Below are 27,095 nucleotides of genomic sequence, written 5' to 3' on the forward strand. Positions count from 1 at the left end.
CAGACAATACATGAAATTCCTAAAAATCTTATATGTTCTGGTATAATGTTATAAGTCATAATTCTAGTTTACTTTAAAATATATATCTCAGAAATAACTAAATTTCCTTGTCAATTGCATTATTATGAACTTTCATCAAATCTTTAACCATGGTCATTTTTAAGTCTTTTGTCATTTACGGACAGTTCTGGGTGTACTCTGATGCTTTTGCAAAAATGCTCCTATAAAAGGGTTTCATCTTCAAGGAATTCATGGAAAAGCCTCTGTCAAGTACAGGTTTCTGGTAACTGACTATACTGCTGAACTCAATGAATAAGCATTTTCAGAACTCTAATGGAAAAGTGGTGAATTCACAAAAGTGCTAACAAAAGATCAAGATGAAAAAAAAATTAATTACATGGGACTGAGTGAACTGATGAGGATGATTATAATTTCTGTGACTTTCTGTTTGAAAAAAAAAATCTGATGTAAATTTATGTAAAAAGAACTTAACGTAAAACAATGCCACTCTTTTCACATATTTTCTCTTGTTTTGGAAAATATAGATATTTTCTGTTAAAAACGTGATTTATGCTGACACGTAATAGGTTGATTATTGTTATTATAAATGAATTAATAAATATTTTTAAGTTTCAAAAAAAGAAAGTATGAGACAGATTTTTACATACTTGTGGAAAGAGTGTAATGATTAATTTTAACTGAGAACCAAATTTAGAATCACGTGACAAAAATTATATTAAATTACATGTTTTCATATGCATAATAGAAGGGTAAAACCCAATATTTTAACAATAGCTATCTCAGATGAAGATGAGGAATGGGTAAAAAAAGGAGCTTGCATTTTTAAATGATTCTCTTTTAAATATTTTTTTTACAATGAGGATGTAACATCTTCGTTATCAAAATAAAAAAAGCAACTTGAATGAAGTTTTCTGCTATAAACTTTTGTTATAATAGCTCAGTGTAAAAGAGAATCTATATTATGTTAAGCTTTTTTTTTTAAAGAAAAGGCATTGGATTTTGAAATGGAAATTAAAGATTTTTATTTATTGTCTTAGTTAAGAGACTTCAGAAGATACATTTTAAGGGGTCTTTTAAATAGTATTAGTAAAAATATGATTATAGTATGATTTAAAATGTTCAGAAAACCTTTTCAAAGAGCTTATTGTTATAATTATTAATATTCAGATAGTACAAAAGAACAATAACTTAAGTAAAAACACTACAGCATGATACATTGTGAGCTATTCAATATTTGTGTAATCATTTTTTTAGATTAGGAAATACATACTAAAACAGATACAAGCTTCCTTGTATTTACACACATTAATTATATATAAGTATTTAATGAAAATAATCAATGTGTGTGGGTTATTAGATATGAGATTGTGTGTGGGTACATGCATGGTAAGAATCCAAACCAGCTTAGTTTTGACAATTTTGAAGATGTTCAATAGGAAAAATCAGAAGACTTGTGAGGGAAATTATCCTAGAACAATGGGCAAGATCAGATTCATATAAATAGGGTGATGCCTAGTTTGAGCAGGCTTACATATTATTTATCTACTACTTCATGCTTTTTTCTTAGTCAGCTCAATGTCCCAGAAGATCTGAAGTCTTAGTCTTAAATAAGTCTATGATTACATTTTTGAAAATTAATTGTTTCTTTCTCTTCCTTCTTCTTCTTTTTTTTTTTTGGCTTGGGGAACTTGAATAGTAATTCTTTCCCTGGCATAGGATGACTCTTAAATGCAAAAAATAAAATTAATCTCAGATGATTCCAACTTTGGGGTTTTATTTTTTTAAGATTTTAACAAACATATATACTATATATTAAGCACTAATTCCTGTACAGCTTATTTTTACTAGTTTGCGTCCAACTAGTTTAATGTATTATGAATGTCAGCTGTCTAAATCTTTGAAAACATGTCTCAACTGAAATTGCAGAGCAATCAGAGCAAAAGCCATGGAATAAATGAAAGAATGAGATGTTTCCATGATAATTAAGACCAAGGATCCATGAGGGGCAGAAGAAAACAAGCACTCAAGGATAAAAATCAAGTTTTCTACCTAGGTTAGGTATTAACTGGAATGGGATCTTGGAATTACCAACTTTTATTTGGAGTAATAATAATGAAGACGCAAAAAAAAAAAAAAGGTTTTTGGGCACTTTTTTCCTGAATGGAAACCTTCACCAAAAGAGGTTAAATGATTTAAAGGCAAGTCCTTTCTCCAAAATGAGTAAATGACATCAGTTCTAATTCTTACTGAGGTTACTAACCAGCCATCAGGATATTATCTTTAATACTTAGAAGGGAAACTGGTAGGTAGGGAGAGGTAAGGCCTCATCAGAGAATTCTAACAAGATACAGCATCACAGAGTGTTTACCTAGGTATTATCCTTACCTCCGTAAGCTCTTCAGGTAAAGGTGAACCATCATAGTCTGTATCTTCTGCTCTCTCTTCAGATAACTTCCCACTGGTTTTCAATGCACCTGGGAAAGAAAGAAATAGGCCAAGAGGAATTAAAATGTTCTGTAGAGGCCTTCCTGTACTCCTTCAGTGTACCAACTTACTCATTCTGGTTCATCTACCTGGAGCACAGGCATCTCGTGCTGCATTATTTTGGTTTAAAAGATTCTGAGCTTCCTCATCCACAACATCCAGCAGAGACTGGATAACTTCAGCTTCTTGAGGATCATCATAAATATCATCTTCTTGTACATCAGATTCTTGAAAAACAGTAATTTACATGGGGTTTTACTTTAAGAAATATTGATATGAGAAAGAGACAATGTGTCAAATATAATATGCCAGGTCTTTCAAATTTTAAGCATCCACTTTGAAAAAGCAGCCATGACAGGAAAAGTAGTTTACACTAATGGGACCCAGGCATTTTTAGTTCTAGAACTACTTTGGCTGTTATGACAAAAGACCACACAAATGCAACTGAATAAACCAAAATCAATCTCTGTGATACACCTTTTCAAAGGACATTAATAAGTTAATGTTTATTTCCCTAACTTAATCCCAAATTGTTAATTTATAAAAGAAACTAAAGAAGTTTCAACCAAAGAAGTTATGTTACAAAGATTAAGGATATAATAGGGCAGTCCAAACATCCCCGAGAAAAAATGTTTCAGTTATTAGGTAGCCAGTGAATTGCTGCTTCAAAAAATACAAGAAATAATTATCAAACAAAACTGCTATCTCTTCAATCATTTAAAAATCATTTTAATCTTAGAGATGAGAATGAATACTGGACATTTGTACAGTAGTGCAGCTAATATTAATTTTACGCTGTTCTTTTATTTCTCTGAACAATAATCTTTCCTTTTAAAGCTACAGGAACATGTAAGGCAAATAAGAAAGGCTGCCAACATTTCTTTATTACTTGAATTATTAGGGCATTTAGAGTAACTGGATGACTCATTTGGGAAACTACCTTTGGACAGAATCAGGTTTGCTGATTCCTTCATCTGATAAGTAGAACATTTTCCTTCAGGGTACAAAATTTCAATTATTTCTTCCCCATTAACCTAAAGTATAAAACCAAAGCAAATCATTAGTTTACTATTTTACTAACATCCAGGATTAGGGAGGGACTGCACACTGTCCCTCCATGTCCTTCTCCCCTTCTATCTAGGTACAAAATCCTTTTTATATCTCCCCACCTTGGATCAGTGCTTCTAGGAGATACCAGTGCAATGAAATATGCAAAGGATATGGGACTTTCCATCATCATATATGCCTGGAAACACTAGATTAAGCAACATTAAATCAATATTTTTATTCCAAGAATTCTCACAATGCTTACTAATATAAATTTTGAGTTGTCAAAAGAGAAATGTATTATTTCCTAAATTTATTTGACTGCAGAAATCTCTTTTTAAGGCATATTCTATGGGATCTGTCTTCCATAGAACTTTTTAGAAAAGTTAAATAGACCTACTAAACTTAGAAGTTCAGGGAAATGAAAAAAAAGTCAATCTTTTAAGTATTTGTGAAGTTGTTACATGGACATAGTCTTCAGTTTAGCAATCTGATCAACTGTTGGGTATAAAGATTTTCAAATCTAGTCTAAACCTCATCTCAATTTAAGGAAAATAGCAATGGATTCATAACTATAAAGTAATAATTAAATGGAATGTAACTTTTAAATTCAGTGGTTAATTGTGAAGCACTTCATGGCATGTAGCCTATTAAAAGAAAGACGATTAGGGCAAAATGCAATATTAAATGATTAGAATAAATTAAAATAATTTTATACAAATAAAGCGTGGTTTGCTTTAAAGATTTTACTTTTTTTATTAAGATAAAAGGTAGACCTAGAGTCTGTCATACTGAGTGAAGTAAGTCAGAAAGAGAAAAACAAATACCGTATGCTAACACATATATATGGAATCTAAAAAACAAAACCAAAAAATGGTCATGAAGAACCTAGAGTCAAGACGGGAATAAAAACGCAGACCTACTAGAGAATGGACTTGAGGATACGGGGAGGGGGAAGGGTAAGCTGGGACAAGGTGAGAGAGTGGCATGGACATATATACACTACCAAATGTAAAATAGTGGGAGGGTGACGCAAGAGGGAGGAGATATGGGGATATATGACTATGTATAACTGATTCACTTTGTTATAAAGCAGAAACTAACACACCATTGTAAAGCAGTTATACTCCAATAAAGATGTTAAAAAAAAAAGATAAAAGGTAGAGATAGTAGATGCAATGAAATTATCTCTTCATAAATAGTGGTTACATAATGTCAAAAAATTTCACTGGATTGTAAAATTCCACTCTTCATGAGAAATTCATAGTACAGACATTAGTATTCAAGGACAGAATATCGTTTGGGAGACTTCGTGGAAGATTTTAACTCCAACAAAAAATGTTTGCAATCACGAATAACAAAAGTTCTAATTCTTTTTTTTTCTTTTTAACATCCTTATTGGAGTATAATTGCTTTACTATGGTGTGTTAGTTTCTGCTGTATAACAAAGTGAATCAGCTATACATATACATACATCCCCCTATCTCCTCCCTCTTGCATCTAATTTCTAGGGTTTTATGTTAATTTAAACAGAAACTCTACTTTTTCTCCCCTTCAACAACACGGTGATATTTACAAAGAAAATAAGCACTATATAGCATGACTAACACTAGAAACACATGCAAATTCAGTTACTTCAGCTATGTGAAATTGGAGACTTTCTGAATAAACAGAACAAAATGTGTAGCTATATCTCAATCTACAAACATACAGACACCAAGAAATTTTTATTTTTGTGTCCCAATCATTTCTGCCTTATAATTCTTCTGTTGCAATATCTTTTCAAGACATGCTAAACCGTGTCACAAATTTGAGATAACACAGTGAAATGAAAGGCATAAAATTTGGGGCTTCTGGTCAATTAATTCATTTTCCCCTCCTACACTAAACCCAGCTCACTTCCAGAAATCTTGTTGAGCTGCTAAGATTTTCAGATTACTAGGAGGGAAATGCCTCAGCTCTGGATTTTACATGGAAAGATATGTGAGTAGTGAGATTCAGAATAGATTGCATGAGATATGTGTGAGATAAAACAGTTCCATGAAATGAAGATCCAGCTGGAAGCTGTGTATATTACATGCCAGAAAGTAAAAAGAGATGTTAGCCAAACAAATGGGTATAAATGTAGCCTTAAATAAAGAGCTTGAAAGTGGAATTTAATTACATATTAAAATATTTTTGTTAAAACACCTCCAGACTTCCCTGCGATAATCTTAAATGATTTAGGTTCTTTCATTTTCTTATGTAGTAAAGCATTTTCTATGTCTTTAAAACAGCAAGTAAGCCTATTTCTTTTGCCACTACAGTTTTGCCTCACTAGTAGCAGAGATCTGTCATTTGAGAGTCACTGCTGGTCAATGTTAACCCACTCTTAACTACATTTTTCTCTCTGGTTATCTAAGAGACAACCAAAAGAACTGTGCATATTAATAAAAAATCCCAGCACTAAAGCTATCTATATAAGTAATTAGCCTATTTAAGAGCTGAATGTGTGCCCGCTTTTCATTGTGTTACTTAGTAAGTACTATTAGTTCACTAAAAATCAATACATGTGTCTAAAAAAGACAAATATTTAAATATGAAATCAGTTTGGTTCAAAATACAAACAAGCTACTTATTTAGATAAGGAAGTAGGACACGAAGGTGGCTTTTCATTTACCTTGGAGAATGAGTTATTAGGTGTGAGTGCCGGTTTGCCACAAGGCTCCACAATGTGATGACCTGAAGGAAGAACGGAAAGAAAAGGATAAGCCACTCAGAACCACATTAGGGACAACAAAATAGTGAACGAAAACCCATATTTCTGTGCATGTTCTTATTTTTATTAATACACTAAGAGAGGTCATATCACAAAGTGACTTAAAATCAACTAAATGGAATCAAATATTAGAGAAGGGTTTATTCCAAGGACAAAGCCAATTTCTTAAAAGAAAATAGTCTGCATAAAAGCTCAGTTCGGGCTAAATGTTTCTAGTGTGAGATACTAAATATAGATTTTTCCAACTAAATGGAAGAGACATTATTATATAGTGCTGAACTATATAGTCACTGGAAAGATAGCAGGCCCTTTATCTCATTTCACAAAGACTATCAATTTAACACAGGAAAATAAGTATGGATACAACTGGAAAGGACTTTTAGTATATTTATAAACCAAATGTGGATTTTAACTCTTAGATATCAGCACAAACATTCAATACATATATGAAAAATGATATTGTTTCCCCTACAGTTAAAAATTAGATTCATTATTTCCAGGAGAGACCTTACTAAACTACCAGGAAAAAGAATTAAAAAGTATACCAAAAATGAACCACTGGTTCAAAAGAATCATATTGGAATAGTATAAAGCACAATAGTTTATTATTTGTAATCTCTCCCACCTGTTCCCCCTGTTCCTCTCTCCCCCTCTGTCCCCAGGCAACCACTGATCTCCTTTGTCACTATAGATTAATTTGCACTTTTGTACAATCTTGTATAAATTGAATAATACAATATGGATTCTTTTTTTGTCTGATTTCTTTCATTCAGCATACCTATTTTAATTATGCTGTTGCATGTATCAACAATCTATTCATTTTTATTGCTGAGTAGTATTCTGTTGCTTGGATATATTACAAATGGTTATTCATTCAACAGATTTTAGACATCTGAGTGGTTTCAGATTTTGGTTATTACAAAGAAAGCTGCTAAAAAATTCCTGTACAAGTTTTTGTGTATGAATATATGCTTTGTTTTCTCTTTAGTAAACAAACAGGAGTGGAACGGCTGGATCATATGGTGGGCATATGTTTAAATTTTTCAGAAACTGTCAAACTGTTTTCCAAAATGGTTGTACCATTTTACATTTTCATCACTACAAGAGAGTTCCTATTATTGATACTATGTGATTTTCAGAATTCATAAAGAAATTAGGTCAGAGAATCCCATAAAGACAGATTACTAGGCAGTTTCTACAAGGGGTCAGGGCACAGCTACCCTCCTCTGCCTTGAAAGTTACAAACAGGAGTCTTCTCAGAGGTCACTAGAAAAATGCTGTCCTGACTGTTCTGTGAGGTAGTTTGACTCTAATGTGAACCAGAACTATTAGAAAGCAGCAAGAAGGACCCCTAAGGCATTCAGATAACAACAGAGAACGAAGATAATCAAACTACAACTGCAAATGGCAGATTTCTTTTAGCTATTTTGGTATTTAGATACTACTGTCTGATAACCTAAAAGTTTAGTTATATAAGAAATACTGGACTTACATTTCAAATACTCTTTAAGTTCAACCACATTCCCCTGTACCTAACATTCTTATATGAATACTATCAATAAAAGCTACATTTACTGAGCCTGATTATGTAAATGAGAGCATGGAGTCAGACATCCTAGGTTTAAATTCTGGCTTGACTATTTATTAACCCTGTAGCTTGGGCAAGTTATCAAACTTTTCTGTGCCTTGGTTTCCCCTTCTATAAAGGAGAACAATAGTAATACTAGTCTCACAGGGTTGCTGTGAGGATTTAAGCACCTAGAAGAATGCTTAGTCCAGAAAAAGCATTAAATTAATGTTTGCTGCCACAACTATTAAGATACTATGCTAGAATATAAGACAGATACTTTGTTTACTCATTGCTATATTTACAATGCCCAGAACACTGCCTGGCATAGAGAAAAAATTTAGTAACTGTCTGAATAAATTATTATTTGACAATCATTGTGGTAAGTATATTATTGTATTTATGTCTCATTATAACCTTAACAGGTAGATACTATTAATGTTCTTATTTTACTGGTAGAAAATAGAGGCTTAGATACAGATCAAGTAACTTGCTAAGGTTACACAGGACTTATAAACTCAGTTCTATTTGGCTTTAAATGCCATGCTGCTCTACTCTTTCCTATTATGCACAGAATATTAGAGATGCTTTTATTTAAGTGTAATTTTTTCACTCAGATCCTGCAAAACAGTCTGGAAGGGCAATAAAAACATTTTGGTGATAGTATCCAAACTTGCTTTTGGGGAAAAAAACAGTTACCTCGCTATAACTACTTGCTGTCATAAAATGAATATATCCTTACCATTGGCTTTGGCTGACTTTGGAGCTGAAACAGCAGACCTCTTAGAACTGGGAACCACTGGATGACCATCTCTGTGTTGTTTATAAAAAACAAAACAAAACAAAATGCAATTGTAAATTATTTAAGATGTTTGTTTAAATATCCTTCAAGCCATCTGTTAACTATTTAGCCTCAGGAGCTTTATTTTAGATGGGCTTCAGGGGGTCTAGGTACTTCTGAAGCTGCAGATAAAATTTTATCAGGGTTCATCTACACATGCTTGAGGAAGACATTCTTGACTGAAAAAAGATTAAGAATCACTTCTTTACATAATCTTTCTTGGGTTTCAGTTCAATACATCACCATATTTCCCCTCTCATTTAAAACACTGGTAATATTCATGATCTAATAACTTAGTTCACTGTCACTCAGGTGATAGTTCAAAGATAACTACACTCAGAAGTCACAGATCACTAAGTTTTGCCTATCTAAAGCCCCTGATAGTGTTTTTCTTTGGAATTACTTAAAGTAAAAATGTAGACAAAATACATATGTTCAAAGCATTATAAGAATAGTACCACCCAACATGAAAAACAGTCAAGAGACAGCACCTTGGAAGAGGATTATAATGTGATTTTATTGTTGCTAATACTTGAAAGAAAAGGGAGGTTGCCTAAGGTATACAGTGTTGGGAGAGGCCATCAGCCATGGGTCCTAAGCATCCCTGTATGTTCTTGCTGGGTACCTCAGAAATGAAAGGCTCTAACCACTTTTTATCTGGGCCAATTCTCAAGGCTATGTTCACGGTGAGCAAGCTTGAGGAATTATGTAATCTCTCTCCCCAAACAAAATGCAAGCTTTCTTACAGGCTGCCATAAAGTGGTGGGTTCCTTGGCTCTTCTCACAGTACTCTTCTCCTGTACTATAACCCACTGCATGTACAGAAACCCACTGGGCCCACATATGTCATCTCCATGGGACTTGGAGGACATGGGAACCGACACCAATACCATGCTCATGCTGCTTGCCGTGCCTTTAGTAATAAGGTCTTTTGTTTCCGATACAGGAGTTTCATATCTTCTACCAGCATTCATAAAACAGTAACTGGCTAGTTTATTAGCTTGCAAATAGGGTAAAATTACAGACACTTTACAGCTCTTGACAGATAATTACCACAAGTATACAACCCTCCATTATTGTTACCCTGTGGACTTTATTTTATTATTTCTTTAATTTTTAAATAAATTTATTTATTTTATTTTTGGCTGCATTAGGTCTTTGTTGCTGCGCGCGGGCTTTCTCTAATTGCGGCGAGGGCGAGCTACCCTTCCTTGCGGTGCGCAGGCTTCTCATTGCAGTGGCTTCTCTCGTTGCGGAGCACGGGCTCTAGGCATGCAGGCTTAGGTAGTTGCGGCACACGGGCGCAGCAGTTGTGGCCTGCGGGCTCTAGAGCAGAGGCTCAGTAGTTGTGGCTCGCGGGCTCAGTTGCTCCGCGGCATGTGGGACCTTCCCGGACCAGGGCTCCAACATGTGTGCCCTGCACTGGCAGGCAGATTCTTAACTGCTGTGCCACCAGGGAAGCCCCCCTGTGGACTTAAAAGAGGGCAGAAATAAAACAACAGAGGAGAGAGAGCTGGAAGAAGAATGAAGGGTTAGGTAACTATGACTGCTACTACTGTATCTTTAGTGACTTCAGCAAAGATAAAAGTAGAAAGAGAAAAGAAACTGATTTTAGACCTAGGGTAAGGGGTGCTCTAGTGATTTGGAGGCAAAAAATTCATCTAGATCTATGGTTAGCAGAAATGTGTTCATAAAAACATTTTCCAGGTTGTTTGAACACTTTCCTCCTCCACTAATTAACATTCAGGTACACCTATGAAAATAACTGTATGCCAATCTAATTTTTAGAAATACTGAAGAAAACCGGTCAGGGGTTATGTACAAGGGAAAAAGTATACAATCTAACTTAAAGGTTCAGAAGGAAAAATGGGTTTATGATCAAACGATTTAATTAACAGTTTCTATATTTTGGAAGACATACTATATAAAACTCACCATGTATCACAGATACAAATGTGAAGTTTTCTCTTATGTAGCATAAGACTGTAATCTAGAAAGCCTGGGTTAATGTACATGTGGCAGGCAGAGTAATGGCCCCCCAAAGATGTCTGCATTATAATCCCCAGAACCTTTGAATATGTTACCTTGCATGGCAAAAGGAATTTTGCAGATGTGAGTAAATTAAGGATCTAGAGATGAGGAGATTATTCTGGATTATCTGGCTGGGCCCAATGTAATCACAGGGGTCCTTATAAGTTAAACAGAGAGGTAGGAGTGTCAGAGTCCTACCTATGTAGGACTCTACCTACGTGGTCCTACGGCAGATGAGACGACTAAAGCAAAGAGTGCTGTGATTGCTGGCTTTAAAGATGGCAAAGGGCTCTGAGCCAAGGAATATGGGCAATGTCTAAAAGTTGGAAAAGCAAGGAAATGGATTTTCTCCTGGAGCCTATGGAAGGGAGCTTGCCAACACCTTGATTTTAGCACAAAGAATTTGTAGTAATTTAATAGTAGTAAGAAACTAATACATAGGGACTTCCCTTGTGGTCAAGTGGTAAAGAATCCACCTTCCAGTGCAGGTGACATGGGTTCAATCACTGGTTGGGGAACTAAGATCCCACATGCCGTGGAGCAACTAAGCCCCTGTGCCACAACTACTGAGCTCGCACACCTCAACTAGAGAGCCCACCTGCTGCAAACTACAGAGCCCACGCACCCTGGAGCCTGCACCACAACAAGAGAAGAGAAAACCCGCATGCCACAACTAGAGAAGCCTGTGCACCGCAATAAAGAGACCATGCACCGCAATGAGCACCTCAACGAGCGCCACAACAAAAAGATCCCACATGCCGCAATGAAGACCCGACGCAGCCAAATAAATAAAAACATTAAAAAAGGAAACGAATACATATTTTTTTCCATTTATTTCCATTATTAAGTGAAAGAAAAGTTGATATTAGCATTTTTTATAACGTGAAATTGTCATGAGGTATAGTGAATGTGATAGTCTATGACCCATTGGTTGTAGACATGAGGTTCAGGTAGGACTGACTGTGTCCCAGCTCTGGGAATCAGCCAGGACTGGTCTGGGCTAGTCAATATATTCTTACCCCCTTTTCCTCATCAGGGCTGGTCTTAATTTAGGTCTAAGGCAATCAGCACACAGCCCTTGCTTTACTATGGTGATTGGTGAGACCTGTTTGAGGATTGCTCTGGATAGTGTGGGATGCAGGTGTGAGGCATGAAAACTGACACAGACATTTGACTACTATGAAGGAAACACATAAATTACTAACCCCCATTCACTTAGTCTGTGCGTTACTAATTCAGGGTATCTTTAACAAAACCTAGTATCTTTTAATGGCCTGAAATGCATGTGCACACACAAACAAAATCCGTGAATAATTGTAGAGTACCTTGTTGCTTTCAGCACCACTGAAGGAAGTGACATGTCTAATGCTCTCTTAGCTTCTTCCAAAGTCATTCCTTGTGTGCTGACTCCGTTCACATAGTGGATGATGTCTAAGAGCTGGAGATTACCCTCAGTGGCTGCAACTGACCTCGGATTGATATCACTAACATATACCACTTGATGAAGGCTGTCGTGACCTCCAGATAAGGAAAAACCTTCAGGGAACAGAAAAATATTTGTTTCCTTAGTCTTAACAGTACTTACTCTTAATCTAGTCAAGAAAAATCACACTGCACAAAGCTTGAATTTGCATTACCCAGCTCTTCTTTGTTGCATGTAAATGTAATGTCAGGTAGCAAATCAGGCAGCACTAGCATCCTGGGTAATTCTAGAACTCGGCCAAGAGCTAATCTGACTGTCTTGGGTGCAGCTCGGAGTAGATTCACTGCATCTGTGTGAGTCATTTTTGTAACATCTGTATCATTAACCTATAAAAATGAGAACGGGGCAAAGTAGGATTACAATTACTGGAACGCAGAAGTTGCCAACAAAATACAGTAATTTCCCTAACTTTTTATATAATTTATTTTAGCCAGTAGGAGATTCACAATAAAGAGTGGTCTCTAGTTTATTGGTGATCCCCTCTACTGTGGAAATCATGAACACAATGACCAAGTAATTATAAATGAAATAATAATGTAAAATACCTAACAAATGTCATTACTTTGCTAATACAGAAAATTTATTCTTATAGCAATTTAAGAAACTTTCTCTCCCTGAGACCCAAGATAGCTTGTTTAATGCCTTAACTGAGATTAAGCATTTTCCAAATTATTACTATATAAAGGCCTTTACTTTTAAGAGGTGGAGAAGGAAAACATAAACCAAGCAGTGAAATAGAGGATTATATTAACTCAACCTTCTTGCTTTTCCTTCTTCAGCCCTGGATTGATCTTTGGCCACAGTTGCACAAACAGAGTCTGCTTAAATGTCTTACCTTTATGAGCCGGTCCCCAGGTCTTAGCCTTCCATCACTTTTGGCTGGATCCTGAATGACATCATGAACATAACAACCAATACTCTGATTGCCTTTGGTTACTGTAAAACCCAGGCTTCCTTTTTCCGACTTAATTAGGGTAATGTGGAGTTCTATCTCCTAAGGAAAGAAAACAGTGATTCTTTTAGGTTGTCTATTTTGCTGTAAAGGCAAAGAGAAAGACAAATATTATTTCCATTGATTAACACAGGAGGACACTAAACCTTAAAAGGTTACTTAACTTGCCCAAGTGAAGAAGCCAGGTATGTCCAATTCTAGAAAATGCCTCCCTGCCCTTGTAAGAGTTGAGTTTAAATTCAACATTATGTGCTTGTCTATAGAGATAGCTGAGACAGAACTTACTCATGCTTCAATTCTTGTATTTTCAGAACAAACAGGGACAAACACCCATGCCAAGAGCAACAAAAGGAAGTATTTTGGGGGGTAAAAACATGAAGTCTGGGTGACTATATATCACAACTTGATGTATTTAGTTGCATAATTTTTTTTTTAAGGTTTCAATTGAGACAAGGTTGCTTACAGCTTACAGGCATGATGACAGACTTCTAAGGATATTGTTCAAAGATTATTTTCACTCTGTTGCTGAGAATGAAATTGAAGATTTAGATGCTACACACACACACACACACACACACACACACACACACACGCAATTATAGGAAAATGAAGTATCTGGAAAGATTAACTCCAAAATGTTTATGGTTTTTGAGTGGTGAGATTATAGGTGGTTTTAATCTTTGTTTTCTAATTTTCCTATAATAAATATTTATTACTTAGGTAACAAAAAAAAAACAGTGTTGAAAAAGGGTGATTTCGAATCAGTGTTAAGCATATTATTCTTGGAAATTTGGCTTCCAAACTGAATTTGTAGCTTTAGAAGTTCTAGGGCTACTAGTAAAGAAAAGGATTCCATTTAGGCACCCATAAAACAGTGTGGAGGAGAATAAAATTACATTCAAACTTGATTAGAAAGTAAACAGGTAACTCATCAGAATGTGGGAAATAACAGGTACTGTGCTAGCTGCTCTACATATGTTATTTCATTTAATCCTCACCACAATACTATGAGGTTACTAGTCTCATTTTAGAGCTAAAACTACTAAGACTCAGAGGATTAAGTAATTTGTCCATAGGCACCTGCCAAACTGCAGCAAGTCAGTGGTAGAGTCAGGATTTGCCTTTTTCCCTAATTCTCAGCAGAGAAACATACCGGCCAGATATGTTATCTATTTACTGGACATAGATATGAGGCTAATCTAAAAGACAGCATTTTCCCTAAAGGGAAACTGTGGAGGACTACATTTTACTTGAGAAAATATGGAATTTTCTTCATATAAAGGAAATAACTCACCAGTTCAAAGTCTTCAAGGTGGTTTTCCAAGTCATTTTTCAAAGACGTCAAGCTTTCCTGTCTAGTTGGCTCAGAAGTGTGACATATATGATATTTATCCATTGCATTAGTGGAAGCAGATTCTGACTGAGATTGACAACTCTGCCCAGGAGTTACATCGGGTGGTCGAGGGGAAGGATTACTACAGTGACAAAGTAAGACTACTTTCAAACACATTGCAATGTCAATATAGTAAGTTTGTGCCACAAACAGAAAATGCTCAACAAATATTTATGTTTGCTTTTTATTGAGATCCTAAGCTACTTTTTGTCTGATTCTGGACTATGAATTTACTTCACATCTGTTCTATGCTAACATTACTGATTCTTATTCTCTGTCTACCTCTTTAAGCTGCATAAATCAGTAAGAAAAGTTAAATAAGTATACTTTTGACTCCTAGTTGTTAATTCAAGGCTGAAGCTAATGCTATCAGAAGCCTAATGTGTGTTTCAACATAAGAAAAAGGAAGAAATAAGAAAAGAGTAAGTCTTATTCTTGTAGTTATTTTGGATGACACAATAGGAAAAAAACTTGAACATATAGTTGGACCTGAATATATCCAAAGTTGTAGCTAAACCATAAAATGTCTGAATAACTCTCATAGATATAGATGTAGTCTTTCCCTTTGTATTCCGCTATGCTTTCAATCATTTCTTCTGTCCCTCTCTTCAGTACTCTTTTATTTCCTACCTTTTGCAAACTCTCTACCCACTTCCTCCCTACCACTTCCCTTTATATGTCTACTCCTTACTCTTCTATCCCATCACTATCAAAATAGGTCTGTTCTCCTTCTGATAAGTAATATGAATGATGGTGAACTACCAAAAACTTTCTTAATTACTAGTAAATATGCTCAAAAGAGCAGCAAGGCTCAGGTCAAATGGGTAGAGAGTGTGCTAACTAAAACTGTCAGACACAATAGCTAGATATCCAATAGAGTCACCTTCTGCCTAACGATTGTGAGGTTCACAGATAGACACACTTCATTCTTAGAGAAATGGAGGTGGTTGCTCTTGTTACTAACACCAACCAGCTGCTTTGAGGGCTACACATAATATTGACAATACCTGTCCTCAAGTTCTGCTTTATTAGGTGTTTTCTGAGGATAGTAAAACATGGTACAAATGGTATTTTCTTGACTCATGAGTGCGTCGTGTTGACTTTGTGCCTGTGACACCATGTTGCTTAGAGTCTGATGCAAAGCTGAACTCCAGCTCATATTTGGTATCTTTGCCGGAGCTTTCACTAAGTCATCTTCTCCACTCCCACTACTGTCACTATAACTGTCTCTCCTGGATGGGGACGTGCATGGTTTCTTGCTTTTGTCAGACATTTCATTTTCATCTGAGTTGGTGCCTTGCTCCACACATGCTGTCTGAAGAGGATCTTTACTGTTGTTTGGAGGTACTTGTGCTGGAGAGTGTAGCGGGGTCTGTAATGGACACATTTAAAGAGATCAGAGTGTGACAACTTATATTAACTTATATTTTCATTTGGTTGAAAATGAACTTGTTAAACATAAGCACTTCCTATTAAAATATTCATTTTTTTGATAACAGAAGTAATTTATGCTCATTAGAGAAAAAATCATATGTAAAAGTAACAACTGTTAATATTGCACAACTTATACTTTCATTCATAATTAGAGTTGCAGTATATATTAATATCATACTTTGTATCCTGCTTTCAAAATTTAGGTTTCTACCATGAGAATCTTCTGAGGTCCTTAAATATGCTTTGAAAACAACTGCATAAACCGTATAATAATCTTACAGATGGCTATAGCTTCAATTTATTTCAGAATTCTTTTATTGGATACAGAGTTGTTTCTAGCTTTTCACTATAAACAGAAATCTAGAGCTTCTTTGTATGTAGATTTTCACCTGAGTTTCTCATTATTTCCTTGTAATTTCCTGTAACAGAAATAGAATTTTCTATATTCAGCACCGTAAGATGTTTTTAAAGGCCTTGTTAAATATTTCCAGATTGCTTTCCAGAAAGATTGTATCAATTTACATACTCAAGAAATTTCCACTCAGTTCTTCCTATCTGGTTCCCAAAATCAATGTAGTCTCTTAAAATGCTATTTATAATGCACCTTACAGAAATGTTACTTTCCTGTTAATGTCCTTATAATACTCCCTCCTTCTCCCGGATATAAGGGTTAAAGTTTCTGGGGCCAGACACTCCTGCCTTTCATACACAGGGATCATGTTCATTGGTAACGGAGCACTATTTTAAGTAGACAGGCCAGAGGCTGTCTTTCAATTAGATTATTATTCATCTATGTATGGATTCCCACCTATCAGTATGCAATGTATAAATAACCATCAAAATAGATTTTGGATCCTTTAGCTATTCCTTAACATAAGAAAGGAAATGGACAAACATATTGCCTACTATGTGATTTCTAGTATTAAAAGTTAAGGCAAAGAAATCTTAAATAATTCTCATTTTCATCTAAACTAGCTCCGAATGAGGATTACATTTCCAAATTTGGTTCAATGAAGAAATGGACAAAAGGTTTTTGTAACCATAGTTTTATGTCTTTTTCTATTTATGTTTGGAAAATAAATTCCTAAAATCCTAGAATCCTAGAATCTTAGAATTGGAAGGGAGAGAAGAGAACGTGAACTAAATTACTTTATATTACAAACATAGATTACACTCAGAGACTATGTGACCCACACAAGATAATACTCCTAGCTAAAGAAGTAACTAGGATGAAACCCAGGAGATCAAACTATGATGAAACCACTACAACTGAATTAATCATTCAATTGATACTCTGTAAATATAGAAATTACTTTTCCTAAGTCTCACCAAAGGAGCAGGGTCAATTTCTGGTAGCACACCAGGTGGTGGTCTGCAGAGAAGCAAGGATACTTCTGGAGATGTTCCCCTGAGAGCAGATATGACTTCCTGTGGGTACCATGAGTGAGAAATGAAGATACAGTTAAATTAGCATTATGAAATCATTCTGAAAAGCCAATCCAACTCATTAAAAATGCTGCACTCCACATGCTGGGGGCTCACCTGCTGAGACAGTCCTTTCAGACAGGCTCCATTCACTTTCAAGATAACATCTCCCACAGCAATTTGTCCACTTTCTGCTGCTGGCTGTCCCGGAAAGAGCTTTTTAACCCTTACTATGCTGATGTTCATTTGCTCGGGTATAAGATTATCTTCTCGAGAAAAACTGAACCCTAGGCCTGAGCTATTTTTAAACAATTTCACCTCAAAGGTATTCTCTGGAGAAAAAAAAATATAAAGAAAGTAAATATTCTTAACAGGCTGTGTATACATATGAACATATAAACATATATACTTTTACATACATTTTTAAAAGCCCATTTCCACCATATTTAGAGCTTTATATGCAATTATTGTACGCTTATTCTATATTTAAATCCGATTTCACACTCTCTATTATTAAGAAAACTTAAGCTGCATGAACTAATATGTTGTTTGAACAGAAAAGTGGTTTCTGAAATAAGGGTTCTGAAAATGAAACTATGTTTTAATTCCATGTTTTATAAAACTGTACAATGACAGAGAGAAAGAGGGAAAAAAACAAGAAAGGAGAATAAGAGAAATTCAGGTATACAATGGGAAAGAGATGGTAAGAAGAGCAAAACAGATGATAGAGAAGGGTTAAGGGCAAGTGAGGTGACCTTCTAATATTTAGGTGAGGTACAATTTAATCCAGAAAACTGCAAAGCATTGTGATAAAATTCTCATCAACAAAAGAAATTAAAAGAACAATAACCCGGAAAGCATGAAAAACATATTTAGAGAAAGAGTAATGGAAGAAATAAAGAACGTAAGGCAGTGAGTGAGATTATGTGGATACACTAATTTTATTTTCATAATCAGGAAAAATAATATAGGTTGGGCTAATATTTTCTTTTGATTTTGGAGAATAATTCAGAGTTGTTAACATTTGTATAGTCAAAGAAAAATTTAAAATAAAGACAAAACAATGACTATATACCACCACCACCATTTATAAAGTAAAGGACATTTATAACCTCAAAAGGAAGATAGATGGACTCAGAGGGCACTTCCGTATTATGAACACATTTAGCCTTATGAAAAACACACTACCACATCAGTCTTAATTTCCTTATTTTACTTCCAATTAGTGGTATGTCCAAAGGCTAGCAAAGTTTGTAAGAAAAACCAGGATCTGGGAACTGTTAGTGAATTTCTGCCTAGGCTTAGCTTCACAAGTCCATACAATTAAACAGAAATATTAAAAATGTAAGAGTCAAGGTTTCATACGGGTTTGAAGCCATTCTCAGCAATTATTTATATTTACCTTTTTCCTTTACAAATTTTATTTTGAATTTGACAACTATTTAAGGCACTATTAAATGAGCATAATTTGCTTCGTGCATGATTTCATTATCCAAAGCCTTTCAGACTTCAATAGCTACAAACGTGTCTGTTTTTTTTTTTTAATTTAGTATAGTGCTGCATCAGATTATTATTTACACTTGACAAGAACAAATAAAGAGACCCAGGTATGAATTGTGATCCAACATGTAAAAATCAAATTTTAAATAATCTAGGAATAAGTTTAATGTGAGGTGACAGTCTCCCAAGGTCTGACCTTCAGTAACAAAGCTGTAGTCTTTGACGTGAGTCATTTTCTTCATCATTTTTTCTGGGGCTTGACCTTGGGCATCTGGATCTGAGAGGGTACACTGTGGGGTTACAGGGACATGTTCTTTGGATGCTGGAGACTGTCCCTTTTCTAACAACAGATGAACCACCTGGACAAATAGAACAGTACTTCATTAACTAAGAAGAAAGTTTTATAAGAAAGTAGGTAAGTTTTCAGGACTTTGTATAGTTGATGGTAATAAAATCATTTAAAGTAACTACCTGGTCTACCAAAATACAAGTAGAGGGAGAAAAGAATAGAGGGAAAAAGCAAGGGACTGAAAATTTCAAAATCAAGGTTTTGAAAACTGTATAAAAAGATAAACTATTAGAAAGAAAAAAATTCTATTATAAAAATAATATAAACATGTTATAGAAAATTCAGGTACTAAAATAAAATCACCACTAACCTAATAATATAAAGACCTTTATAAATAATTTGGTAAACTCCCTGACTAAAAATGTATTAGACCAATGTGAATTTAGCCTCTGGGCTGAAATAACTAGAAGTGAAAATCACTAGATATTTGTAGATGTTTATGAAAAAAATTTTAATGCAATCTGCCTCCTTCCTCCTGTCAGATCTCTGTTAATATAAGGGCTAAATGTGATAGAGAAAGCCAGCTTCCTAAATAAAAATACTCATCATAATACTTGCTTCCCAGTTTGGAGGGAAAAATACAAGCATGTTTACACGAATCAGGCTTTGTTTCCTGACTAATAAATTTGGAGATCTCAGTGAAACTGGTATTATTCACACATTATGATGTTTTATGGTATCTAGAAAAGGTTGGTATAATGATCTATTACCTGTCCTGTATTTCTCAGTGTCTCCACAGCTTGCTTATGAGTAGCTCCTTCCAGACTAACTCCATTGACAGCTAGGACACGATCACCTACAAATTAGGCAGTAATGTTGAAAGAAGCAAATCATAAAATAAAGATTCTACATGTTCTTTAATACCTTATGGTCTTGCTTTGTACTAATTTGCTTGAGGAGAGATTCAGACAAATTCTGGACAAAACTGTGTCACAGAGTTTCTTTAACATGTACTTAATTCCTTTCTCAATTCTATGGCTAATCATTTTAGAACAGGATATTGTATATATTATAAAATCAGTTTAAATTAGGGAAAAAAGATAAACTGAACTACAAATGTAGAGAGACTGGAGAGAACAAACCTAGTTAGTTCTTATTAGAAATGCAGATGTCAGTGTTTTTGCAAGGGCACTATCCCTTTTGCAATCTCTGGCAATTTGCTTCTTAGAAAGTATCAATACAAAACATGAACTTAAACACTCTTGAGATATTTTCTGATACGAGAGAATAAGCTTAAAATAAGAATTTTTGGCCCACCTCCTAGAGTAACGAAAATAAAAACAAAAATAAATAAGTGGGACCTAATTAAACTTAAAAGCTTTTGCACAGCAAAGGAAACCATAAACAAGACCAAAAGACAACCCTCAGAATGGGAGAAAATATTTGCAAACAAAGCAACTGACAAAGGATTAATCTCCAAAATATACAAGCAGCTCATGCAGCTCAACATCAAAAAAACAAACAACCCAATCCAAAAATGGGCGGAAGACCTAAACAGACATTTCTCCAAAGAAGACACACAGATTGCCAACAAACACATGAAAAGATGCTCAACATCACTAATTATTAGAGAAATGAAAATCAAAACCACAATGAGGTATCACCTTACAATGGTCAGAATAGCCATCAACAAAAAATCTACAAGCATTAAATGCTGGAGAGGGTGTGGAGAAAAGGGAACCCTCTTGTACTGTTGGTGGGAATGTCATTGGTACAGCTGCTTTGGAGAACAGTATGGAGATTCCTTAAAAAACAAAAATAGAACTACCATACAACCCAGCAATCCCACTACTGGGCATATACCCTGAGAAAACCATAATGCAAAAAGTCATGTACCACAATGTTCACTGCAGCTCTATTTACAATAGCCAGGACATGAAAGCAACCTAAGTGTCCATCAACAGATGAAGGGGTAAAGAAGATGTGGCACATATATACAGTGGAATATTACTCAGCTATAAAAAGAAACAAAATTGAGTTATTAGTAGTGAGGTGGATGGACCTATATATGGAATCTAAAAAACAAAAAAAGGTTCTGAAGAACCTAGGGGCAGGACAGGAATAAAGACGCAGACATAGAGAATGGACTTGAGGACACGGGGAGGGGGAAGGGTAAGCTGGGACGAAGCGAGAGAGTGGCATGGACACATATACACTACCAAATGTAAAACAGATAGCTAGTGGGAAGCAGCCGCATAGCACAGGGAGATCAAAACTAACACACCACTGTAAAGTAATTATACTCCTATAAAGATATTAAAAAAAAAAACCCAACAAAAACCAAAAACTAAAAATAGAACTACTATATGACCCAGCAATCCCACTACTGGGCATATACCCTGAGAAAAACATAATTCAAAAAGATACATGTACCCCAATGTTCACTGCAGAACTATTTACAACAGCCAGGACATGGAAGCAAGCTAAATGTCCATCGACGGATGAATGGATAAAGAAGATGTGGTACATATATCCAGTGGAATATTACTCAGCCATAAAAAGGAACGAAACTGGGTCATTTGTAGTGATGTGGATGGACCTAGAGTCAGTCTGTCATACAGAGTGAAGTAAGTCAGAAAGAGAAAAACAAATATCATATATTAACACATATATATGGAATCTAGAAAAATGGTACTGATGAACCTATTTGCAGGGCAGGAGAAGAGACGCAGAGGTAGAGAGCGGACTTGTGGACACAGCGCGGGGAGGGGAGGGTGGGACGAATTGAGAGAGTAGCACTGACATATATACACTACCATGTGTAAAACAGATAGCTAGTGGGAAGCTGCTGCTGTAGCTCCGTATAGCACAGGAAGCTCAGCTCGGTGCTCTGTGATGACCTAGAGGGGTGGGGTACGGGCCGGGGTGGGGGTTGGTGGTGGGAGGGAGGCTCAAGAGGGAGGGGATATATGTATACATGTAGCTGATTCACTTTGTTCTACAGCAGAAACTAACACAACATTGTAAAGCAATTATACTCCCCCAAAAAAAATTTTGGGGGGGGAATTATATCAAGGAGTTTTTTAATGCCATAGTCTTAAAATAATTGATATGTTCTAATTTCATATTATGAATAATTTGAACATCTGTATCAACTTTCCAATTTCTTCTTTATTTGTTGAAGTGATAATCCTGTATGTAATTCCCATACACACAAACACTCTACCTTTGTGAATTCTGCCATCGGACTCTGCTGCTCCCTTGGGAATAACAGCTTTCACATAAATGCCACCATGTCTGACACTGGTATTCACACCTCCCTAAGTGGAAAAAGACAAATAAAATAGTATTTTGTAATATGAAAAATTTCCCAATCTATCTTTCAAATCTGAGGCATAGAAAGCATTCATCAGCCAAAGCAGCAGCATCACATCAGCACGTGCAATTAATTCAATACCCAAGAATATTTCTAGTAAGTTTTCCAAATGTTAAAGCAGTTACTTTTTTAGAAAAATTCGTTATTCAGAAAATAACAACATGCCAGATCTTGACTATAGTATGAGGAGTGCTCTTCCTTTTATAAGTCTATACCATGCATTACACACAAGCAGCAAGCAAAAATCCATCCATGCAAAATTAGTGTGAGAATATAACTGTCAGAAAAAACAGCATATGGAATAATATACTTCAGATCATATTTGCTAATCTGGAAGCAAATCTCATGAGTCAAGGGAAAATTTTCTTTTCATTTTAAAAGGTGTTGGTATAGAAGTTTTGTTACAGTGTAGATGAGATCTAATGAGTAGATTCTCCATCTCTTGTGGATATTCAGCTTTTATTTCCCTTTACAATAGGAAGATAATAAAATTCCAAAGAAGTTACGAACAAGGGGGAAAGGGTTACAGTATTATTAAAACTGAAAGAAAAGTAGGTTTGCTTTTTGATCTCTATATGTGCTATTTCTACCTTACTTCTAAATGGCTTTTCATAACCAACAATATCCTTCAAATGTCATAAATGATGTTACACTTAGGGTACAGTGTATATTCATTAATAGAATTCTAAAGTAATTTCATCAAATATCCTATGCTCATATTTTAACTACTTTAAAAGTACTACATATATTCTTGGGAACTTCTAATATTAAGATACTAATCATATTTACATGTTAAGATGTATTATGAAGTGAACAGCCATATAAATATTTATTAGAATTTAATTATTTATAATGTAGGTTAAAATGTATTATTCCATGCTAATGCAGAAGAAGTCAAATGTATACAAAACATACTTATTAATTTTATATTTTTCAAGTCTTGTATTCAGATTAAGCAAGTATGAGATCTATGGGGGAAAACAGCATTTGTCTAATTTCTTTTAAACCACAGGAAAAAGTGAGTAGCACACTCAAGATTTTTAAAAGAAGTCTTAAGATATAATTCAATTTTTAATTTTGGAAATATTTGACAAGTTTCCCTTTTGAAGCAAAATAATTCAATTAATAAATTGACATACAATAGGCTGCTGGAAATGGAGAAGAGAAAACATTTGAAAACCTTGTCAAACAGTACCGTGACACTTATCCCCAAGCTGTTTTCATTTTTAGCCAGTTCAACCTCAAAGATATCTCCAGGTTTAGGAGGTGATGAAGGAAAAGTTTTAAAATTCATTTTGTTGGATGTATTCATTGAGGAGGAAGATTCCTTAACAAAGAAAAACAAACAAAAGGATTTCTTGTTAGAGTCAAACTGAATTATTAATGGAAGATCAATATGTGTTTTTTTTTAAATTAAGAAAAAGTAAGATATTAAGGGACAGAGTAGATCTGAAGATCGTGAAGTTTGGAAGAGATTTTAGGGATCATCTAATCCAATGCCTTCATAGTTTATGGTTGAGGAAATTGAGGTCTAGAGATTAAAGGGCTTTCTTCAGGTCAAACAGATATGGTAGAGGGAAGCCCAGAACCCAGTTCAAACCTGGCTTTTACACAATCCTTATCCAATGCTATTTATACACTCAAATTTAGAAAGTATTTCCATTTCATTTAAAAAACAATACATATCAAGCAGTAGCTTTTAACTTGGGCCTTTAAGATGAGTAGGCCTCATGTTTACTTTGCTAATGTTTACAAATCCACTATAAACACAGACACAACACCTAAGCCCAGTTTATAAGGACATAACTCTCTGACACGAGGAATGTTTTTCAGTGAACAAAGGCCTTAAGGTTCTTTTCTGAACCCGCTTGTGAATATGAGTATAAATTTATATCATTTCTAAAATTTCTAGGAAATGAACAATTTTCTATTTTGTTGCTCTTATTATCATACATTCAGAACTTCAGAATAATTTAGGCTATCAAGAGTAAGGTCAACTGTCCATTATATGAACAACTTAGGAACAATTTTTTCAGATATTAAATTCTCTTATTAATATAAATATCAAGAGATAAACAATTTATAGAAAACAATCATAATCTGATTATTCATTCCTTTGTGCAATCACATAGCAAGTTCGCAGAATGACAGCCATTTTGGAGTTAGTATTCAAAGCTGCTAATTTCTCTGAAAGTTAGCATCAAATGCAGTAGCAGTTAGTAGCATAATATATAAACTATTTCTCCTTTCCAGAACAATGTACTCAGTTTATAGTAGATTATTCTGCTCTGTAATATATTTGCTGTTGTTTGCTTTGTTAATTGAAAAAAACAAAGATTCAAATTAAACAATGCCTTTTTTGGTGTTTGATGATCCTGACTGCTGGAATAAGTGGCTTCATCCATGTCTGAATCTCCACGGTCAGAGTAATCTGTTGCATCATAAATGCCTGCTTTTTTAGCTTTGCTTTGGTTACTGTCAGTAGAAGTCCCCTTTTTCTCAGTGGCTTTGGATATCACAGATGGGGAAGGGCTGCCGTGCTGTGATTCCTGCCAGCTTCGGTCACCTACATGGCCAACAAAGAGACCATTGACCTGGCTCTGGGACAAGCTGGCACTCTCAGTCCTGGAATCTTGAGAACTCAGGCTTCCCTCCCGCAGGCCCCCAGACAGCCCAAATGAGCTATCTGAGATGTGCCTTGGGGTGCCACGTGGCCAGGAGTGATCCTCAGAATTTACAGCACTGTCTTGCATGTAGGAAGCTTTCTTCATGTAGTTTTTCATGCCAATGCCAATGTGCACAGGAGTAGAAGGCACTGAAAAGTCAAAATCCGTCAATGAGGATAACAGGTTAGCGACACATGTTTGTGCTTACATACATGCACAATGTTCCCTGGTGATTGTTGGGGGGATTTTACACAGGATAACACACGTACGACACCTGACCCAGGGCTTGGAACCATGACAATGACTCAACAAATGTAACAGATGCTTTCTGTTTCCTTTGATTCCTCTTTGGGTCTTTCTTTCCACAGCTTCTGTGGAAACGTGGACTCCCTTTGCCTTAACTCCTCATTTCTATTCTCCAAGGCCTATTTCTACTAAGTCTCCCCTGTGAAGACTTTCTCAATTCCCTAACTAGAGATAACTTGAATCTCCAAAAATCCTTGATTCTTATTTAATGGTTATATATTTACTTCTTTTATATTGTCCTATCAAGACTGCATTTTTTGGACTCCAAGTAATTATCAAGGAAGGCAACTCCAAATTCCTTACATACATAGTTCTTTCAAAATGCCACTGAGGAAAGCTTTCTTAAGACACAATCCACAGGTGACATGCGTAAAAGAATTACAGATGCAAGTTTATTAGAAATGAAAAGTCTTACATGGCAAGCGAAATCAAGGAAAACTTAAATAATATACAAAGAATTCCTAAAAGTCAGTAAGAAGTATACAGTGTTAAGCAGTGAGACAGAATCTGCCTCTGGACTCTGAGCCCTTCCCACCACTCACTGCACATGCTGTGTACTGCTTTCTAACACTGCCCCACCACTTGATCCTCGTGACAACTCTGTGCAGGACAGACAAGGCAGGGCCAGGTCACTGTATCTGCTTTAAAGAAAGAAAAACAACCATAGCTCAAGAGGACTTAAGTCATACAGCTAATAAGTGGCTCAGGTATGGCTTGAACTCAAGTCATCTGATCTTTGTCAAGTGCCTTTTTTGTCACAACATGCTAATGGCAGGGATTATGAGACAAAATGATACCGTCTTGCTTCTACATTCTGATGTGTTGGTACCCTTTTTCCTTTTATAATCCGGTTCACGACAGGACTTCACAGGTAACTGTTATATAACTATATTAATTAGGCAATGATTAAGAATTTTATTTCTGATTTGGCCTAAGAAGTGATGGAACACACCGAGTACTCAGAATTTAATTAAGTGATATTGATTTTGCACAACAAATCCATTTTTATGCATGTATTACTAAAGAGGAATAAGACAGAAAATCTTAGAAGTGATGAATGAAAAAGTTATACTGATGCATAAAATTAAAGCAATCAGAACTACACATATTAAATTTCCAGAAAGGAAATAAGTTTAAATCTAATTTATTGTTCAACGTATTGAAATTTTTGTGGAAAGTGTAAACAGAACACACAACTAAGAGACATTCACATTACCTTTGGATATCTTTTCTTTTGGCTGAGAGATAACAAGTGTCACATCTTCAGGTGCATTTTGCAAAATTTCAATTGCAGCATGGTGGCTGACCCCCTCCAGACTCACACTATTCACAGATATCAAACGGTCTCCTGTAAAAATAGACAATCTAATATTTTCTATATCAAAGAGAAATTCATGCTAAATCTTAGAAATGTTACCTGCCCTTCATTATTTTTGTTTTGCCCAAGCTCTACTTTTGCCATCTGTGCAAATTCATGCCTGTCAGTTAAGTACTTAGGAAATTACCTAAATTACCTAAAAAT

At 35.3% G+C, this 27,095-nt stretch overlaps 2 protein-coding genes across 3 annotated transcripts in view; both read right to left on the reverse strand.

Moving 5' to 3' along the window:
* Window positions 1–2,484, reverse strand: part of LOC129392245 (transcription initiation factor TFIID subunit 13-like) — a 13,217-nt gene extending 10,733 nt beyond the window's left edge. The window contains 1 exon segment of the mRNA XM_055086015.1: window positions 2,407–2,484. Coding sequence (XP_054941990.1) covers window positions 2,407–2,441 — 35 coding nt within the window. The 5' untranslated portion in view covers window positions 2,442–2,484.
* PTPN13 (protein tyrosine phosphatase non-receptor type 13) overlaps window positions 1–27,095 on the reverse strand; it is a 220,118-nt gene that overhangs the window by 29,286 nt on the left and 163,737 nt on the right. For both annotated transcript variants that reach the window (XM_007115680.4, XM_007115673.4), the window contains 18 exons: window positions 26,790–26,921; window positions 24,956–25,416; window positions 23,797–23,928; window positions 22,452–22,545; window positions 19,996–20,081; window positions 19,133–19,295; window positions 17,554–17,768; window positions 17,341–17,439; window positions 15,585–15,949; window positions 14,479–14,659; window positions 13,068–13,226; window positions 12,387–12,558; window positions 12,075–12,285; window positions 8,620–8,690; window positions 6,212–6,273; window positions 3,446–3,539; window positions 2,595–2,732; window positions 2,407–2,495 (listed from right to left, as the gene is read on the reverse strand). In XM_007115680.4, coding sequence (XP_007115742.2) covers window positions 2,407–2,495; window positions 2,595–2,732; window positions 3,446–3,539; window positions 6,212–6,273; window positions 8,620–8,690; window positions 12,075–12,285; window positions 12,387–12,558; window positions 13,068–13,226; window positions 14,479–14,659; window positions 15,585–15,949; window positions 17,341–17,439; window positions 17,554–17,768; window positions 19,133–19,295; window positions 19,996–20,081; window positions 22,452–22,545; window positions 23,797–23,928; window positions 24,956–25,416; window positions 26,790–26,921 — 2,924 coding nt within the window. The remainder of the gene's footprint in view (window positions 1–2,406; window positions 2,496–2,594; window positions 2,733–3,445; window positions 3,540–6,211; window positions 6,274–8,619; window positions 8,691–12,074; window positions 12,286–12,386; window positions 12,559–13,067; window positions 13,227–14,478; window positions 14,660–15,584; window positions 15,950–17,340; window positions 17,440–17,553; window positions 17,769–19,132; window positions 19,296–19,995; window positions 20,082–22,451; window positions 22,546–23,796; window positions 23,929–24,955; window positions 25,417–26,789; window positions 26,922–27,095) is intronic.

This window comes from Physeter macrocephalus, chromosome 7 (genome assembly GCF_002837175.3).
Source record: "Physeter macrocephalus isolate SW-GA chromosome 7, ASM283717v5, whole genome shotgun sequence".
Classification (NCBI taxonomy): domain Eukaryota; kingdom Metazoa; phylum Chordata; class Mammalia; order Artiodactyla; family Physeteridae; genus Physeter; species Physeter macrocephalus.